This window comes from Osmia bicornis, chromosome 11 (genome assembly GCF_907164935.1).
Source record: "Osmia bicornis bicornis chromosome 11, iOsmBic2.1, whole genome shotgun sequence".
Lineage (NCBI taxonomy): Eukaryota > Metazoa > Arthropoda > Insecta > Hymenoptera > Megachilidae > Osmia > Osmia bicornis.
In genome coordinates, this window is record NC_060226.1 from 1,982,710 (window position 1) to 1,999,860 (window position 17,151).

At 34.1% G+C, this 17,151-nt stretch overlaps 2 protein-coding genes across 3 annotated transcripts; one reads left to right on the forward strand and one right to left on the reverse strand.

Moving 5' to 3' along the window:
* The first annotated feature begins 739 nt into the window (after positions 1-739).
* LOC114877745 (myosuppressin) lies at positions 740-6,389 on the forward strand. 2 transcript variants are annotated; one of them, XM_046287655.1, is made up of 4 exons: positions 740-909; positions 1,014-1,431; positions 4,992-5,204; positions 5,781-6,389. In XM_046287655.1, exons 3-4 carry the CDS (start codon positions 4,997-4,999, stop codon positions 5,867-5,869), a joined length of 297 nt encoding a protein of 98 aa, XP_046143611.1. In that variant the 5' UTR covers positions 740-909; positions 1,014-1,431; positions 4,992-4,996; the 3' UTR covers positions 5,870-6,389. The 2 variants fall into 2 exon arrangements, with proteins under 2 accessions (XP_046143611.1, XP_029046542.1); XM_029190709.2 differs by having other exon boundaries at positions 740-1,431.
* Positions 6,390-6,536: 147 nt separating this feature from the next.
* LOC114877746 (C2 domain-containing protein 5) lies at positions 6,537-16,625 on the reverse strand. The gene is given in 17 exon segments (XM_029190710.2): positions 6,537-7,599; positions 7,672-7,818; positions 7,892-8,017; positions 8,079-8,245; positions 8,305-8,503; positions 8,599-8,916; positions 8,981-9,770; positions 9,838-10,006; positions 10,089-10,241; positions 10,763-12,886; positions 12,889-13,250; positions 14,376-14,495; positions 14,568-14,784; positions 14,862-15,002; positions 15,064-15,461; positions 15,682-15,912; positions 15,985-16,625. Coding segments are annotated over 15 exon segments (5,490 nt in total). The 5' UTR covers positions 15,434-15,461; positions 15,682-15,912; positions 15,985-16,625; the 3' UTR covers positions 6,537-7,512.
* Positions 16,626-17,151: the final 526 nt, after the last annotated feature.

Sequence of the window (17,151 nt, forward strand, 5' to 3'; positions counted from 1 at the left end):
GTTTAATTGTTGATTTTTTTTTAATATAATTGCGTAGTAAAAATTATTACTTTTTATAAGTAGATGATATTCAACTTTCCTTTTGGATCAATTTATAAAGTACCTTATTACTCTCATTTTATTCTTTTGGAAATAATTGACTACAGAAAGAAACGAAGGCTCAAGAAATTCAATTTTTAATAATAAAAGTAGATATATTGAAGACATATTAATATTATAGAAAGCTCTTTATTCTCTTCAATAGAGATTATCTTCTTTCTTCTGTTACAAACTTTAAATTACTTCAATAGTATATTGAGTTATTAACGTAAGTATTCTTTTATAGAATACTTACGAAAGAAAATTTGATTTTTCCACAAATGTACAACGAAAATAAAAGTTATTAAGAGAAGGAGAGGAGATAGCGACATTCATTTACAGATTTATTAGAAGCACTTTTTGCAAGTCATCTAAGATGTTCCAATTGTTTTGTTTCAGGTATTAATTATCTACCTAATAGCATATTGCTCAGGTGTTTACTTTTTAAATAAAAATTTATTGATAACGCAGCTAAATATTTTCAATATGAAATCGAAAGTTTAAGAAATATTAATAAACACGTGTACTTAATAAGAGATCTGGTAATATTAAATAAAGGAATAAAATGGCTTCTAATAAATCAGTAAATGAATGTCGCAATCTTTTGTTCGATTTCAAATAGAAGACGTTCCTGCGTTTCATTTGTAATTGTGTTCTGATTGGTCGAATTTAAGAAACTTTAAGAAGGAACATCTCTAAATCTGTCGATCCTATTGTCATTCTGAATGCAGTCGTTCACACCGCTTCCCCAAATGACTGAACACCCTGTTTATACATTATTTACTTGAAAAGATCCTGAAAACGTACATATGATGTTTTTGTGCTATCTGGGTAAGCGAAATCCTGGAGAGTATCAGTGAACGTAGGATAATGCTATCTTGAAAGAAAGCAAGTAAGGCCGATCAAAAATTGTTTTTGCAAAATCTTGTTTCCAGGCGAGGCATTCAAGCAAAAGAAGAAGGAAATTAAGGGATGTGTACGGTGACCAAGAAATTTCTTATTGCGTAACCAACATCTCCATTATAATGTTTTATTCTGTGTGAAAGGCAAATTGAAGACGTACGTCAACCACAGGATGAGGGTGCAAACCTGGTCGAAATGCGCATGCTCGTAGAAACGGCGCGTATTTAAGGGCTGAACCCTTGCAAATCTCACCACTATCATCGTACCCTTGCTTCTCACTGCTGTTACACGTAAACCGACATCGTTTCCACGCGTTTATCTCTCGTTACGAGAAATCTAGTGTGCCCATCAACAAGGAACATCCTTCTCGTCGTCGCCGTCGTCAGCTTCGCCGCTTCTAAAACCTTTGAGGGACACTATCTACGTTTACGTTTTGTAAAAAGGCAACAGGTTAGCGGTGTTCTTATTTTTAAGCTTTTGTTTCAATGAATTGCAATTGTTTAGTGGAAGGTTGTTTATTATTTTAAGTATGTTCAAAGATTTGTCAAACTTGGTTCACAAAATACCTAAAGTAATATACAATTAATATAATATCCATGTCAAGGACGTCACGAAATAAGTATGGAAAACGGTATTTTTATATATTCTACAAGTTTTATTGTGCAGCTCTCTTTGACGTTCAAATCTTTGCTAAATATAATCCAGGATGTCGCACAATGATGTTATGCATGGCGTTCTTTTTCCAACAAATCTCTTGTGACATTTCATTGAAGATGCGTGTGAATGATGAAATATGAAATTCCTTCAATGACGATACATTTTTTCGCGCACAGTTATTCAATTCTAGTAAATATGGATTATAAGTTCCACCGTTATATTCTGATTTTATAGTGGGATTTGCTTTTGTTCGACGAAATCCGAGATTGTATTTTCCAGGAAGGTTCTGTATGTAATTTCTACGATTAAAACTTTCAAGTGGGACGATTTCAATTTAGTTTAATTGTTTACCGGATGTTACAGGTATATGATCTAACGCTAAGCGTAATTCTCTTGTTAATGCTATGAGATGAAAGAAAGTAATATAATTAATTTTTTTATATTTGCTTTTATGGAAAGAGCAGATGAACGACTCTAAGGTATAATTTTATTTCCACACATTTTACTCCCACTTGTTTTTAATTTCTCCTACCTTTATAATTCTATGATCGCTATAAGTTTTATTAAAAATTTTCAGACTATTTTTCCCAATTTTCATTTATCCCTACTTTTGTTTCAGACCACCTCCTGCGGTTACTCCCAATTCTAACGCGTTCACGATCAAGACGGACCGAGGGTAGAACTGCTATATTTCAGTAACAAACTCGATTAAGAACTGATGTTCATTTCCTGACAATTCCGCGACCGATATCTCTCTGGATTCTTGATCGATCTGTTCGTAAGATGTCTCGGTCCATCATGATTTGCGTAGGATTCTCTCACGAGTGCTCTATCTCGGTGTCTTCTGTACCTTCATCATTCACAAATTTAATCACTACACGCTGTAAAGTGTTCGAACGACAAGCATTCGTTGTTTTCCTTTTTGCTGGAATTTAAAAGGTTCGGAAGAAGTAAACAAAAGGGGAGGCGAATCGTTGGATAAAGCCTTACTGAATCTACTGTTTCATCTTAAGTAGTATGTACCGTATTGGGTCAGAATAGGAAGTGAGAATTTCATTTGTTTTTACCTTCTATTCCTTCTTTGCCATTTGCATTACTACTGACGCATTGGAATTCATTGTTTATACTGTAAAACTTCCATCTGTTATTTTAATAGTAGAGAATTTTGAAAAGGTTCTATAAAATGGTACAAAATCAAAATAATGATGCCAGGACTCAGTGTAATCCTTTCTTCTTTTTTTTATAATAACAAGAATACAAGTGGCTCAATTATAATTTTTACTGTACGCTTTTCTGCTCCTCTAGAAACGTTTTATAAATTAAATTAGCCGGAAGCGATTTCACAGACCACTCGCTGGCACGCTGGTAAAAAAGGAAGAAAAATTGCTGTGACTTTGATAACTTTGCAATATCCGAGTGTTGTTTGTCTTCTATTTATTTCGTTTATTTGTGTGAAAGAAATTAAAGGTGTATCACGTGGACATTTTATTGGACGTAGAAGAAAAACAGCAAAGAATGTGACTGAGTAAATTGAAATTTATAAAACCACGCACGACCAATGGAAGTTACGTCTGCTGTAAAGTGGTCACTTAAAAAATAGGGTAAAGATAAAATCATTGCCTTAGTTGATTGAATATGTATTCAGAATTTAATTTCTTCATCTTTTTTTAGCATTCAAAGTTCATAAACGATGAAATTCAGTGTTATAAATAACGAACGAATTAATGGTTTAATTTCTTCCGATCTGAAGAAGATACAGCATCGTTCAATAACGAATTAAAGACACATGAACGTTGATTTATGGTTACGAATACTACGGTTAATGAGCCTGATAGTCGATGTAACGACGCCACATTCATTTTAATCGAGTCGCGAGAAGAGAAACAATTTCTTCGTTTCACCGCGGGTAATAAAAGGACGCAAGGTCGTCGAAGCAATTCCATTCTGGAGATTAATTATCGATACGTAACCGAATTATTAACGCGTCCAGTCATTCTGATTCTTTATTACGACGCGTATAATTTTATGTCATTCTATGTCATTTTGTTATTTTATTTCAACGACAATTAATTTTTCTTATTTTTTTATAAACACTGACAGCGTGCGTTTCTCACGAGACATGTGTCTCGTGTCTCCCATTCTTTTTATTTCGTTTTAAGTCAGTTTCGACGACGATTGAACACCCGCGGTGTTCTGTTTTATATTTCCTTCGAACCGACTGAAAACTATTAAACATTCCAGACACGTACTGCTAGTAATACGATTTCCTTACTTTCTGACTCGCTTCCGAGACCCGTCTTCTGTAACACGATACTCTTCCCTGTTTTTGTTCTTTTCTTTCCTGTCGTACTATCTACCGGATAACACCTAAAACGATTTTCAATATGCACGTTTGTTTCCACGTTGCGATGCTTTTCATTATTTGTCTTCTTTGCAGTTTTATTCAATGGAAATGCTACTGTTTGAAATCCTATCTTTTTCTTCAAAGTACAAAGGAAATATATATTTTCTTAAATTCATCTTTAGTGCTCGAGACTGCAAGTTTGCGATTTTAAGTAGTATAGACTGCGCTTGGTCAGACCGCGCCGTGTGTATTTCACTCTTTACTACTTAACACGTTCACTGCCAGCGTCGCATATTTGTCTTTAATTTTCGCGTCGCCAATGAAGACATCAGCGAATAACTGTTTAAAAGTATAAAAATCGACTCTTTATTAATAACTAGCTGACGGGACAGACGTTGTCCTGTCGAAATTTCAATAAATTTGTGTGCGATCGTTTTGTAAATTTGTGAAAAGCTATCGGAAATGTGTAAACAAAGTAAAACACTTTAGATTCATATCATTCTGCTGTACTAGGTACAGCTATTTCAGCTATGCCAGTCAACTTGTTAACAGCTTTTCTTTGTGTCGTCACACCTTCGGAAACCTGTTACTGGAAAATTGATTTCCCTCTGGACTCTCTTGTGTTCATAAGTAACGAGCTAATTTTCTTGTCGCCTGAACCTGTTACCACGTTTTTTTTTCATCTTCTCAGCGCTCCTTTGGCACAAATATAATCTCGCTCCCACCTAATTAAGTCGTGTAATGTTCGAGATGTTGTTTTTTCTTTCATGGTTTTACTTGTTCCTTACTTTTTTTCGCGATGCCAGTTCAGACAGCATTAATTTCAGTAGACACTTACGTGTTTAACTACTCCATATAAAATGAAAGATATTACTTTGTCTTTTTATAACTGTCAATATTAACTTATTGACTGCCACTGCTGTAATAATAATGTAATATCTTTTTTTTTTATAAATACGTAATTATACACGGATCAATGTTCCTGACATTTTGTTTTTTTATTTCAAAGGTGAGATGAGTTCAACAGTAATGATCTTCTTCTTGGTAATGACCATGGCGGTCTTCTACAACGTATCTGCAGCTTTACCCACCCAATGTAGCCCTGGATTCCTCGACGACCTTCCACCAAGGATTCGCAAAGTTTGCGCCGCCTTATCCAGGATATACGAACTTGGTTCCGAGATGGAAAGCTATATTGATGATAAAGAAAATCACATAACAGGTATATCATACTCAGTCCTGTATACATTCAACAACAGGTGGGCAAAGTTTTAAGGGGTGATTCTAGGGATCAAAATAAGACGAAAATGAAGTATAACGAAATAGCGTTTGCGGCTTTGTTTTCCAGTAATTAACGTTTCAAAATTCGAGTAAAAAGCGCCTGAAATCTGCAATCCGCGCAGCACCGATGACTGAACGTCAGGTCAGCAGGGGAAGGTACAGTCATAACCAAGAATCGTTGAATAGTAGAAACTTACCACGTGCTATTCAGTTTCTCGGTACTGCAGCATTCAGCTTCGATTCTTGATTACGACTGTACCTTCCCCTGCTGACCTGACGTTCAGTCGTCGGTGCTGGGCGGGTTGCAGATTTCAGGCGCTTTTTACTCGAATTTTGAAACGTTAATTACTGGAAAACAAAGCGGCAAACGCTATTTCGTTACTCTTGATTTTCGTCTTATTTTCATCCCTAGAATCACCCCTTAAAATTTGCCCACCTGTTGTCGAACACCCTGTATGAACACTATTTTCCTAATTTCTTTTTCAGTCAATAATTATTATCGTTATTTCACTTACAGGATTCCATGAGAGTATCCCATTGTTGGATAGCGGCGTTAAAAGACAGGATGTTGATCATGTTTTCTTACGCTTTGGAAAACGTGCTTAGACGTCAGGACGAATTATGCTTAATGATCAGAAGAATTGAACAGTTCCAGTTTCATCAATTGATTGCCTCGTTAGTCAGCTACGAAAAGATGCCTTTGTATCCGTTTTAAGATTGTCACATAACGTGAAAGTGTATTGCTTAAGTAGCGTCCTCTCATTTCTTTCTTATTAGCAGACGATTAAATTTAACACGCGGTACAAAGAACACGAATATCTAATTAATCGTCAATTATCGTTAAAATGATTCTTTCTTCTCCTTGCAAATAAATACTGTACTCAAAGCAGTAATCATCTGGACTGATAAATACTATTTTCATTTTTTTTTTTTTTAGGATATCTTTTTAATATCCCATTTTTGAGGTACTTCAACAACGTGAAACTAACAGAAAAGGTTGCATTTTTAATAGTGAATTTGAAACATAATACAATGTCTGATTCTTCATCAGACTTGATTCTTCCTATGATATTAATATAAATATAGTTTAAAATGAGAAATTCTAAATGATATATAATAAAAATTATTGATTAAAAAAATTGTATCCTATCAACAAATGGAACGTTTTTGTTTTTAAACAGAAAATGACACCTACACGATTTGCTTATGATTTTATTTGTTCACGTTATGACAGAGAGAAAATTGATGATTGTGTAAAAATAAAAACGCAAACTGATTTTACAATGCACATTCATCGTGTGATTTAATGTTTGTACAATAATTGTTAGATCGTAAAGATAAACAAGAGTGACTATTTGGAAACAACAATTGAGTGTAAAGGATTGCACATGCACGCATAATAATTCAATTGTACAAGGTACTTTGTGAGCCGTACTTTATCTAATCGTATTCTATAAAGAAAAGAAAACAAATTCAACAATCTTACAAGGATATAAATTGCAAAATTTAAATTATTTTTCCATTTTCCATGGAGATTGCTTGCATGATCTTTCGTCACTCTATTATCTACAGAATCACAAACAATTCCAGATTCTTGAATATTTTCACACATCATCAACACCGATTTTTACCATATTCCAAAGGAGGCTAACATCCATTCACATTAACATCAATTATCATGCTTATACCTTCTTCTTTAAAATCGACAAACTATGCTCGATTCGTGGGAACACTCTACAGTAATTATCCAAACTCAATATTACACTTTAACAAAACATCTACTTTTTTTTTTGATCGAACAAAGAATTAAACACCTTTCAGATGCCTGAATCATACAGTTTGCTAGCAACAACAAGAAACAAATTGAAAAATCGTTCGCAAACTTTATGTACAATTCTGAAGGCACCTAATTGTCAAAGCAGCTTTAGAATCCTCGATATGTGTCCCTAGAATTATGTGCGTTTTATAACACAATTATTGTACCATTACATAAAAGCCGATCGACTGAAAGTACATACATGTTTCCATAAGCATCTCTATTTTGATCAAGGTTTCACGGCTTAAAAGAATTACAATATTTATAAACTAGAAACTCGATTATTTACAAGCCCTAATCTATCACAGGGTAATGAGATACGATCCATCCAAAACGATTAACGAGCTTCGTCGATCAGTGAGAAGTCAAATTTTCGCCGTTGCTTCTCGGAGTGTAATTGTAGCTATGGAGGCGCAGAATGTGGAGGTTGGGGTCAGCAATTTGAAGCTCCACCTTGTTTCTCATCCGTAAAATACGACACGGATACCACATCTCCACCGACATTGATCAGACACTGACCCTATAAAGTAAAATCCATATAAATTACAATACCATATTAAATTTAAAACTCCATTGAATCATTGAAACATACTTGGTTTTTGTGAGGACTGTGAAGAAGCACACATTTAGTCATGAAAAATGCTACCATTGCATTTCCTCCCAATGCTGTTATATGTGCGCGAACAATTGCTAATACTTCCATTACGAAACTGTGCGTAAACCCACTTAAACCACCATTCTGTAATATACAATTGATTTAATTAATTTCATTCTAATTACTTATGTTGTCAGCTGTATCTGAGGATACGAACTTCTCTGATAGATGTGCTCTCACGAATGAAGAAGAAATTTAAATTTCCTAGATACCTCTCGATACGACCACCAGGTAAATAAGACAAAGGTGTTATGTCCACGCCGTATCTTCCCTTTAAAGGCACCTGTAAAAAATCAATATTATATTCTGCGTGTAATGATACTTCATACTTAATTTATACATACATGTTTATGTTTGTATATTGTTTGATGTTTTGAACGCAAAGGCGATCGCGTTCGCAATTTCAGTGATGGCGTATAAATTAGACCAGAGGAGAAATTATTACTGGATGCATTGTCTGATGAAATTTCGGTATGATCTACGTCAATATTAAATATCATATCACTGTCATCTGAAAATATAAAGTATTATAAGTATTTCAAGGGTCAGGAAATAATTTAATTATCTTACCTGATTTTTTAACTTGATCTTTGCTCACAGAGTGGCTCATTGGTTTCTTTTTCAGTTTGTTCATTTTTACAGGATCTCCTAACCCAAGAGCCATACCGATTACTGTAAACTGTATCTCATCTGGTTCGGGTAGTGCCAATTTAAATTGCATATCACATAGTGCACAGGGAATCATTCTTCTTAACTTAAAGTATACTGACTAGAATGAAAGATCAACAAACATGACCTCAGTATCTAATTAAAAAAACGACTTTCATTATGTAAGAATTTATAGTTGAAGCGAAGAAGATGTACCTGTAGTAACTTGGTGAAATACTTTGAAGGCATAGATGCAAATTGTCCAGCAGGAATTTTTGTTCTTGAGATTTGAGTGAACATCTGTAAATTTCTTACAATCTCCAATTCGTCTAGACCAGGAATTGTTTGAGTATTTACTACATGAAAATCTTCAGGTGGTCGATCGTCCATCAGTAAAGAAATTCTATCCATATCCTCGATGTCGTCTACTTCTAATACACACGTATCTCTTGGACCTACGCCAAAGTCTAAATCAGGCAATTCATCGTCCGATTCATCGGTGTCGGATGTTGTAACTCGTCCATTTTCAACGTCCTATAACGAAGAAATTACTTACCAACATTTCAATGATTTAAAGACAATCGGATAGTACACTTACTACAGCTGGTTTAAGTCGATAAAACTCTCTGTTCTGTTTAACAGTCTCCACTAAAGTCTTCTGGATCTCTGCTAACTGTTCCTCTTTATGCCAAGAATTTCCAGATGCGATCTGCGGAATGGACGGTGTAGGTAATGCGGTTACAAAAACGGCAGTACCTACAGCCATGCCAATTATCAGTCGTTCTCCAACAGAGACTTGTAACTTCAAACCGAATATCGCGTTCATTCCTTTCACTTTCAGCTTGTTTAAAAGTAAACTGTGCAATTCGTATTCCAGGAATGGCAAGCAGTCTGAAATCTCTTTGGCATTCAGTTCTCCTCTAAGATCTTTCTTGGCTTTACACGCGGTAGCTTGTATGATACATCCTCTTCCTGTTGTCGATAGATTATCCGGTAATTCTATAGTCGTAAACATCACATCCGGTACTCTGGCACGCTTACAAACAGAACACTTTGAAACGTTCACGCGAAACGGTACACTTGCCTCGTTATATGCCAAATGGCACAAACTACATTTACTGTAAAATTGAACCTCGTGATCTTTACTCTCTGATATATGCCTTACTTTGATAGTTTGATTCGTTGAAGTAGGCACGGACGTATCGGTATCACTTTTTTCTACTTTTATAGGTACCGATTTTTGTTGAGCTTTTTCTGTCTCCGCAGAATTTGTACCTGAACCTAACTGTCCTTTGCTGCTGACAAAAACATTGTCTGAATCCTGACTGGGATTGTGAAAATTGATTACTGCTGCAGTGCCATAAGCATTCAGTACACAGACGTCATCGCTGAAAACAACTGAGTAATAAAGAAAATATAAATTTATTAAGTACATATAAATTCTTTGATTCTTACCAAATACTAGTTTCTTCTCTGTATCCAATAACGACATTACAGGCTAATGCTCTTGCATGTGATCTAACTTCCATTCTGACCTCTTTCCACCAGGAATCACGACTCTCAGGTTCTTCCAAATTGCTAATTCTTTCTAGAAGCTTCACTGACCTTGAACTTACAAGGCCACCTGTCTCAAAGTACACATTTTATGACTATATATATTTCAAAAAAATAACAAAATCAAATGGATAACAAATTGTGGTGCTTACCAATATGAAGAATAAATCCTGGTGGATACTGTTGCATTGTGATAAATGGATACTCTAACATTTCAAATGCATCCTGATTCATAGTTCTTATAACAGCAGTTGATGTTTTTAATAATCCAGTCATTGATTTATCATTTGTGCCAAAAGAATTACCTACAGCATATATTACTATTTTTTAGTTGTTTCAAGAAGAAAAAATTAATACACAAACAGAATTTTGTATTAAAACAAACATAGTAGAGACACATGTGCAAACAAAAGAATGTCTCATAAAGTGATTCCTTGTCCAAGAAAGTGATACATATTTCAGAATATCGTAATACACAGGTTCTTTCAATAATTTATGTAAAAAATGAGATGATACAATGTTGTAAGTATATAAAACTTTTAATACATAAATTAAAAAAGTGATTACCTATAACCACCTGGAATCATCATGAACTATGCTATTTTTGTTTCAGGAATTCCTTCTTTGCTGGATATAAGTCACTTTATGAGGCATCCTGTAATTTAGGTTTTGGCCCACAATGAATACCTGAAGGTCAATGCAATCATAAAGATAATGCATTTATTGTATTATGTAAAACAGACAATAAACCCAATTACATATGTCCTGAACCATCACCAATCATAACTCTAACTGTATTAATTAATTTACAACTAAAAGAACTCACCTTTTGGAGTAATGCTCAAATCAGAATCACTGGATCTTCGATGCAATGATACAGTAGGTTGTGCCTTAGTTGTTGGTAACTGACATACTTTTGAGACCATAGAAGGAACAGCCGGAAGTGGGTAAGATGGACTCAAAGATGCCTCGTCCTGTTGCCTATGATTGGGAGAAGGATAGGACACACACGAGTTAGCAGTGTTAGTAATATTAGTAGACTCGTTATGACTCGATACGTCTTCTATATTACAAATGCTATGACTATTATGTACCGCATGATCTACAGATGTAGGTGAGATTGAAATGTTAGTATCATTTGGCTTTAGTTCTTTCATTTCTATTATACCGCTATGATTTTTAAGTGAATCGCTGCTAGGAGTATCTGCAGTTAATTCTCTGGCAGCAATTTCATGAAATTTTAAATCAGCTGTAGATCTTTTGGTGAAAAAGCCTTCGTTTAAATGATACGACTCAGTTCTGCATAAATGTGGTTGAATGATTATATTCTCTAGAGAGGAGTTACAGGAAGAGGAATCAGGTGTAATTGATGTTGGTACAGATTCGTTTAAAGGAAATTGGTACGAGTGCATAACTTCTGCTTGTTTATAATTCCGAATATGTTTTCTTAAAAACTGATTGTGTAAAGTTTTCCTTAAATCCTCAGGATTAAAATTCTTATATACTTTGTCTCGTTTCTTCATTCTAAATCGACCACCACTGTTATGGTTTAAATGTTCTGGTTGTACCATCATCTTTGTATCAATTATGTTAATTAAATCTAACATGCGACGCTGTCTATTCTGGTGTGCTACATCGTATATTTCATTACTCGACGACTGTATTAAACTTTCAGCACTAGACGAAGTTTTTGATTCTATACTGACTCTACTGTTCATATCTTCTTTTGCACTGGACTCTACAGTAGATACTTGAAACTGTTTTAAAGATGGGAGTGATTGTGTTGATAAACTTATATTTTGTTCTTCCAACTTTTCATTGTCTACTTCTTCATCTATCTTTTTAAACATTATCTTCTTATCTCTACTTTCAGTATCACTTGCACTTTGCAATAGAGAATATGCTGAGACAGATACTTCAGAATCATCAGCATACAATAAATCACTGTGTTTGGTATTATTCAAATCGGTAGAAGTATCATATTCAGTATTATCGAGTATATAATTTTCATTGTTTTCTGGTATAGTGATTACGGTGTATTCTTTAGATGTATCGCATTTCTCAGAATCGGTAGGATGAATAGTAAATTTAGATTGAGTTTCTAGAAAAAAGGGAGGACGAATTTCCTCCGGAGTACTCGTCGCCAATGGAAAATTAGAATCTTGTGAACTGTGTATATTTTGTTGATATTGCAAAGGTTTGTTATTTATGTATTTATTCAATTCTGATGAACCTGCAATGGACTCGGATACAACATCATTTGCAGTCATTGTTCCTACATGTTCGTTTTTCTTTATTCGTGAATTCATAGAAAATTCTGAATCATATGATATTTGATTCATGGATAAACATTTAAACAGTGTAGGTGTACTGCTTTCGTGAAGAGGGCACGTGTCGCTGTCTATATTTTGCAATCTAATTTTTAGCGATTTTGCTCTCATTTGAGGAAAACTATTAGTTCTAGTAAGCTTCTTCGTTAATACGTTACTTGCTTCTAATTCTTCATCGGTCGAAAACTTTGTATCATTTAAAATATTGTAACTAGTACTATCAAGTGAAGAATCATCTGACAGATTATTAGAAGTAGATGTATTTTCTTCAAATGAAGAATCATGATCTTCCTTTACTTTTACTTCTGACTTGACAATTTTATTTGTACCAGTATCTACTTTCATCTGATTTTCATGTTCCTTTATATTATTAGTAGGTGTCGTTGATATTTCATTGTCTTCTTTAACATTCTCCAAAGGTACACTATGTATTGTTTTTATCAAAAGCGCAGCTACTCCCGTCTTAGCTTTATCATTTTTCAATAAATTCTCTTTATATGGATTATATGTACTCACTATAGAAGATCTAGCTGAAGTATTTAAAAGAGGATTACTACTTTTAGCATCTGTATCGCTCGAACTAAACAATCTCTTTAACTTTCTCATGCGAACATTCAATATTTTTTACTACTTTCTCCTCTTTCATCTTCCAGAGCCAACATCATTCTAATAGATGCATCCTGGACGACTGATTCAGTTAAAGCCGGATAAGAAACGGAAGCTGTCTTTAAACTACTTGCTTCTGATGACGATTCTTTGTTCTTTCTGCCTTTCAATTCATAGCATGAGTATTTTGTCACTCTTACAATTCGTTTAGGACTTCTTAATGCCCTTATACGATATGGTAGGTTGTGTTTCTTGCGGGTGACTCGCGTATTCATGATATGAGGATCAGGGATGTTCGCAGGAGAGACGGAATATAATGACATACTCTCATTCAGTCCTGTACATTCCTTTTGTGCTTTGTGTTGTGAAAAGTATGCCCTATATAGACACATGCGGGTGGATAAAAAGAAAAGGACCTAATTAGTTTATGTAACAAAGTTTGAGCAATAAAAGTATAGTTTTTCTTTAAATTTTAAATACAAGAAATTAAAAAAAAGTTAACTTTGTAATTCTTAATGATATGTTTTATAAAAGATTCTTTCATTGATTATTATATCTCGTATAATTAATGATCAAAGTTGGATGCGCGTGTAGCGTACCTATGTAGTTACTTCCAGTAAATCGTAGTGCTCCATTCTCTACACACTTCGTCCTGGTTTTAATGCACGCGCATCAGACCTCGATCTAGCTTCTATATACCGGGTGTCCTAGAAAAATGATACGTCGATTAGAAATTTGTAAAACATTACCGCAGCAATCAATTTTGTAGTTTTTGTTACTGCACTGGCAAAGGCTTTAACACTAATTTCCTTTAATCAAAACAAATAGTTACGAACGTGTAAGCAAAATACAAAGATACAAAAATTATATTGAAATACTTTTCCTTTTCATAAAAGTTTTAAGGAAATAGGACACCCAATACATAGAAGTCGAAATGCGACTCAATGCACTTGAACATATACCAGTGATGAACTGCAAATGGAACATTACACGATAGAAAAATATTCATTTGCATTTGTACATAAACGCATCAGACTTTGAACTATCCCAAAATAATAAACATATTAGTGCATCATAACTTCTTCGATTAGTGTTAGTATCTCTCTATTTTAAAAATAAGATCAAAATGTTTCTCATAAGATAAAAAGAAACATAACTGCTTCTACGATAAAAAAGAATTCACAAACTTTTGTAAGAAAAATAATACCTACAGCATTTGTACATGCATTTAGTTAATAACAAGCATCATACAACATTGTTTATTTCTACCAAAACTATGCGGTAAAAGAAATTTCAATAGTTCAATAAGTAATCAGCATCATAATTCACAACACAGAACACTGTAATACAATGTTTCTAGCATTATCATTATTATTACACTGAAAAGCACTTTGTTGAATATCAAAGTTTTAGGGCATAATGGTTTAGAACACAATAATGCAGAACTTGCCCATGAAAAATTAGTTTAAACACATTATAAATGAAACTATTGCATATACTTACTCTTCAATATTGTCAGATGAAAAAGTTAAGGTATCGTGTAGCTTCACAAGGGTAACAGCTGTACCTATACCCCGAGCTACAATACCAGATTCACCTTCCAAATCGAAATTTTGTAAGTATCTGTTTGTCAAAGAAAACATGTCGTTAAAACAATGCAATTTAAATAAACCTAAGTTCAGACATATGATTTACCCTATAACAGCGTTCCCACCAAGATCCAAAGCTTTTAATCCAATTTTTCTTTGAACTTCTCCGCTTAATTTAAAAAATAAAGTTTGCCTGGCCTCATTGGAAGCTCTGGGTGTTCTTATTTTATCAATCCACTTGTACTCTGGATCGTCACTTACAACTAGCTCTTCTACAAAACCATGAATACTTTGAGTATGATATCCGTGAGGTATATTTGGTGCTAAAAGAAGAACATTGAATGTACTACATAATGTATATGATTTCTAATAATTAACGAGCAATGCTTCGCCTACTTACAATAAAAAAATTGTACTCCACACGAGGATTGTCTGAATTTATTAAAATCTGAAAACAATTCTACTTTAACAATAATGTTAACTTCACCGCGAATACCATGCATTGTATCGTACACTGGTATCCATCCAGTCATGACTGAACCTACAAGAAGATACTGTTGAGAATATTTAAACCTTAAGTATTGCAGGAATCAGACACATACCACTCTGAGAACCGGTATTGGTATTCATAGCTGCCTCTAACGTCCAAATGTTTTTAACAGTAGGAGGTACTCCAGGTAGCAACAATGGATTTAAATTTATATAAACTTTGCCTATCGCATCATTTGCAGAATACGTGTCATGATCCATTAATCTAATCTGCAATGGTTCATCTTGCAATTCAGAATCGTCAACCTCAAACCTATACCATTCTGAATTCCACTGAGGATTCAGGGATTTTCGGCATACATCGGTTTTGTACGTTATATTGCCAAATTTTAATTCTACATATGCATCCGTTGTATCGCCTGAGCGATCCATTACGGGTAAATTGCGCCCTGCCAATACTTTTACTTTTATTTTACCCGGCATTGTGACGAAGTCTTGTTTCAATTAATCCCTGCAATCAATAGATCATTACTTTAATAATTATGGAACAAATAATCCACAGTTATTTTTAATTTAATAATGCATGTATTCGCACGTATGCCAATGATGAAGGTTATGGTTAGAAGATTTGACCGAATAAAATATTTTATATTTCTAGATACATAATAATCAATATTGTTAAGGATTATCTGATATATAAAAGTTATTATACAAAACATAACGATACTTACTTCTGTCAGAACGATTCATGAATTTTAATATACGTTATCGCTTCATAATCATTTGAGTTATTTGCAATATTAGTATGTAAAAACTTGCATGTAGTAATTATGTATTAATATTGCATTAGTCATTTTAACATAAATTGCAATTAAAATGTTATGTAGCGTTATGCTGACATTTGTTTACTATCAGATCTTTAAAATGATGCATTGCGTACCCTTTGTCTTCACAGAATTTCTCTATAAATATCAATAAATATATCTTAGAAGTTTTGTAATGTATATGAAACAGTAGTTAAAATTATTAGCTACCTAAAGAATATAATAAATTGTCATAAATAATTTGAAACGATGTTAACCAATAACTTTATCGATTGCTTCACCACCGTTTAATTTTCTTCATCTATTATTGCATTACGTGTTATTTTACCAGTTACGTTTGAAATCCGAATATTATATGCAACAACATTATAATTGGAATTGGATCTCGCCCAGATTATTGCTCCTTAGGGAAATTCTACGTTTTCTCACTTTGAACATAAAATATCATAGATTTTCGATCTTATATACCTCATATTCTATTTTAGGTTAAAGGAGAGTACGAAAATGATACATTTTAAGATCTATAATTTTACTCATTCAGCAGTTTTAATCAATCATAACGTTTAACAAACATAAAACATTGTTATTATAATTTCTGGCGGCTTCTTTTAAGAAACAAAGTTATTTGACAAGGTGTTCGGATACCTGCACTACAATAACTCAGAGCAATTGTTAATTTATATAAATGTTAATTGAACAATACAATAATTTTGTTATTCATGTTATGCTTGAACAGTTTATTGCTTATTTTTTTTAATAAGTATTCTGAAGTTAAAGTTGTATGCAAATAAGGTTCAGATCTTCCAAATTCTACTCGTCAGTGACTATCGTGATTATTTTACCACTTCCTCTTTTACCACACCTTGTACTAACAACTGAAAAAACATAATTTTGTCTGCCCTTGGTTGTGTTCGTTTAGAAATCAAGTGAAATCAGCAGCAGACCAAATAATTATTCAATTAATTATTTGACAAACTTATATTTTAAAAAGACCGCCATAAGTGAGCAACATTTAAAATTCGATCCAGCGCCATCTATACACAAATGGCGCAAACTACTCAACAACTTACCGATTAGGATTTTGGAATAGGGGCACTAGCGCCACCTATCGGGAACTTGCGGATGCAGAGAGCGTTGCTGGTGCTTTGGGGTCCCTGACACCCCAAGATAATATCCCGGTCGGTATGCAGAGAGCACCACAGATGTATCAGAGTCCCTGATACCCCGGATGCCGTAATGTCGGTATGTAAAAAGCGTTGCCGGTGCTACGGGGTTCCTAACACCCCAAAACGATACCATGTCGGTATGCAAAGAAACCCCGGCCTCGCGTTTTGCAAGATTGCTAGGCATGCTGTGAACACTGGCCTCACAAAATTT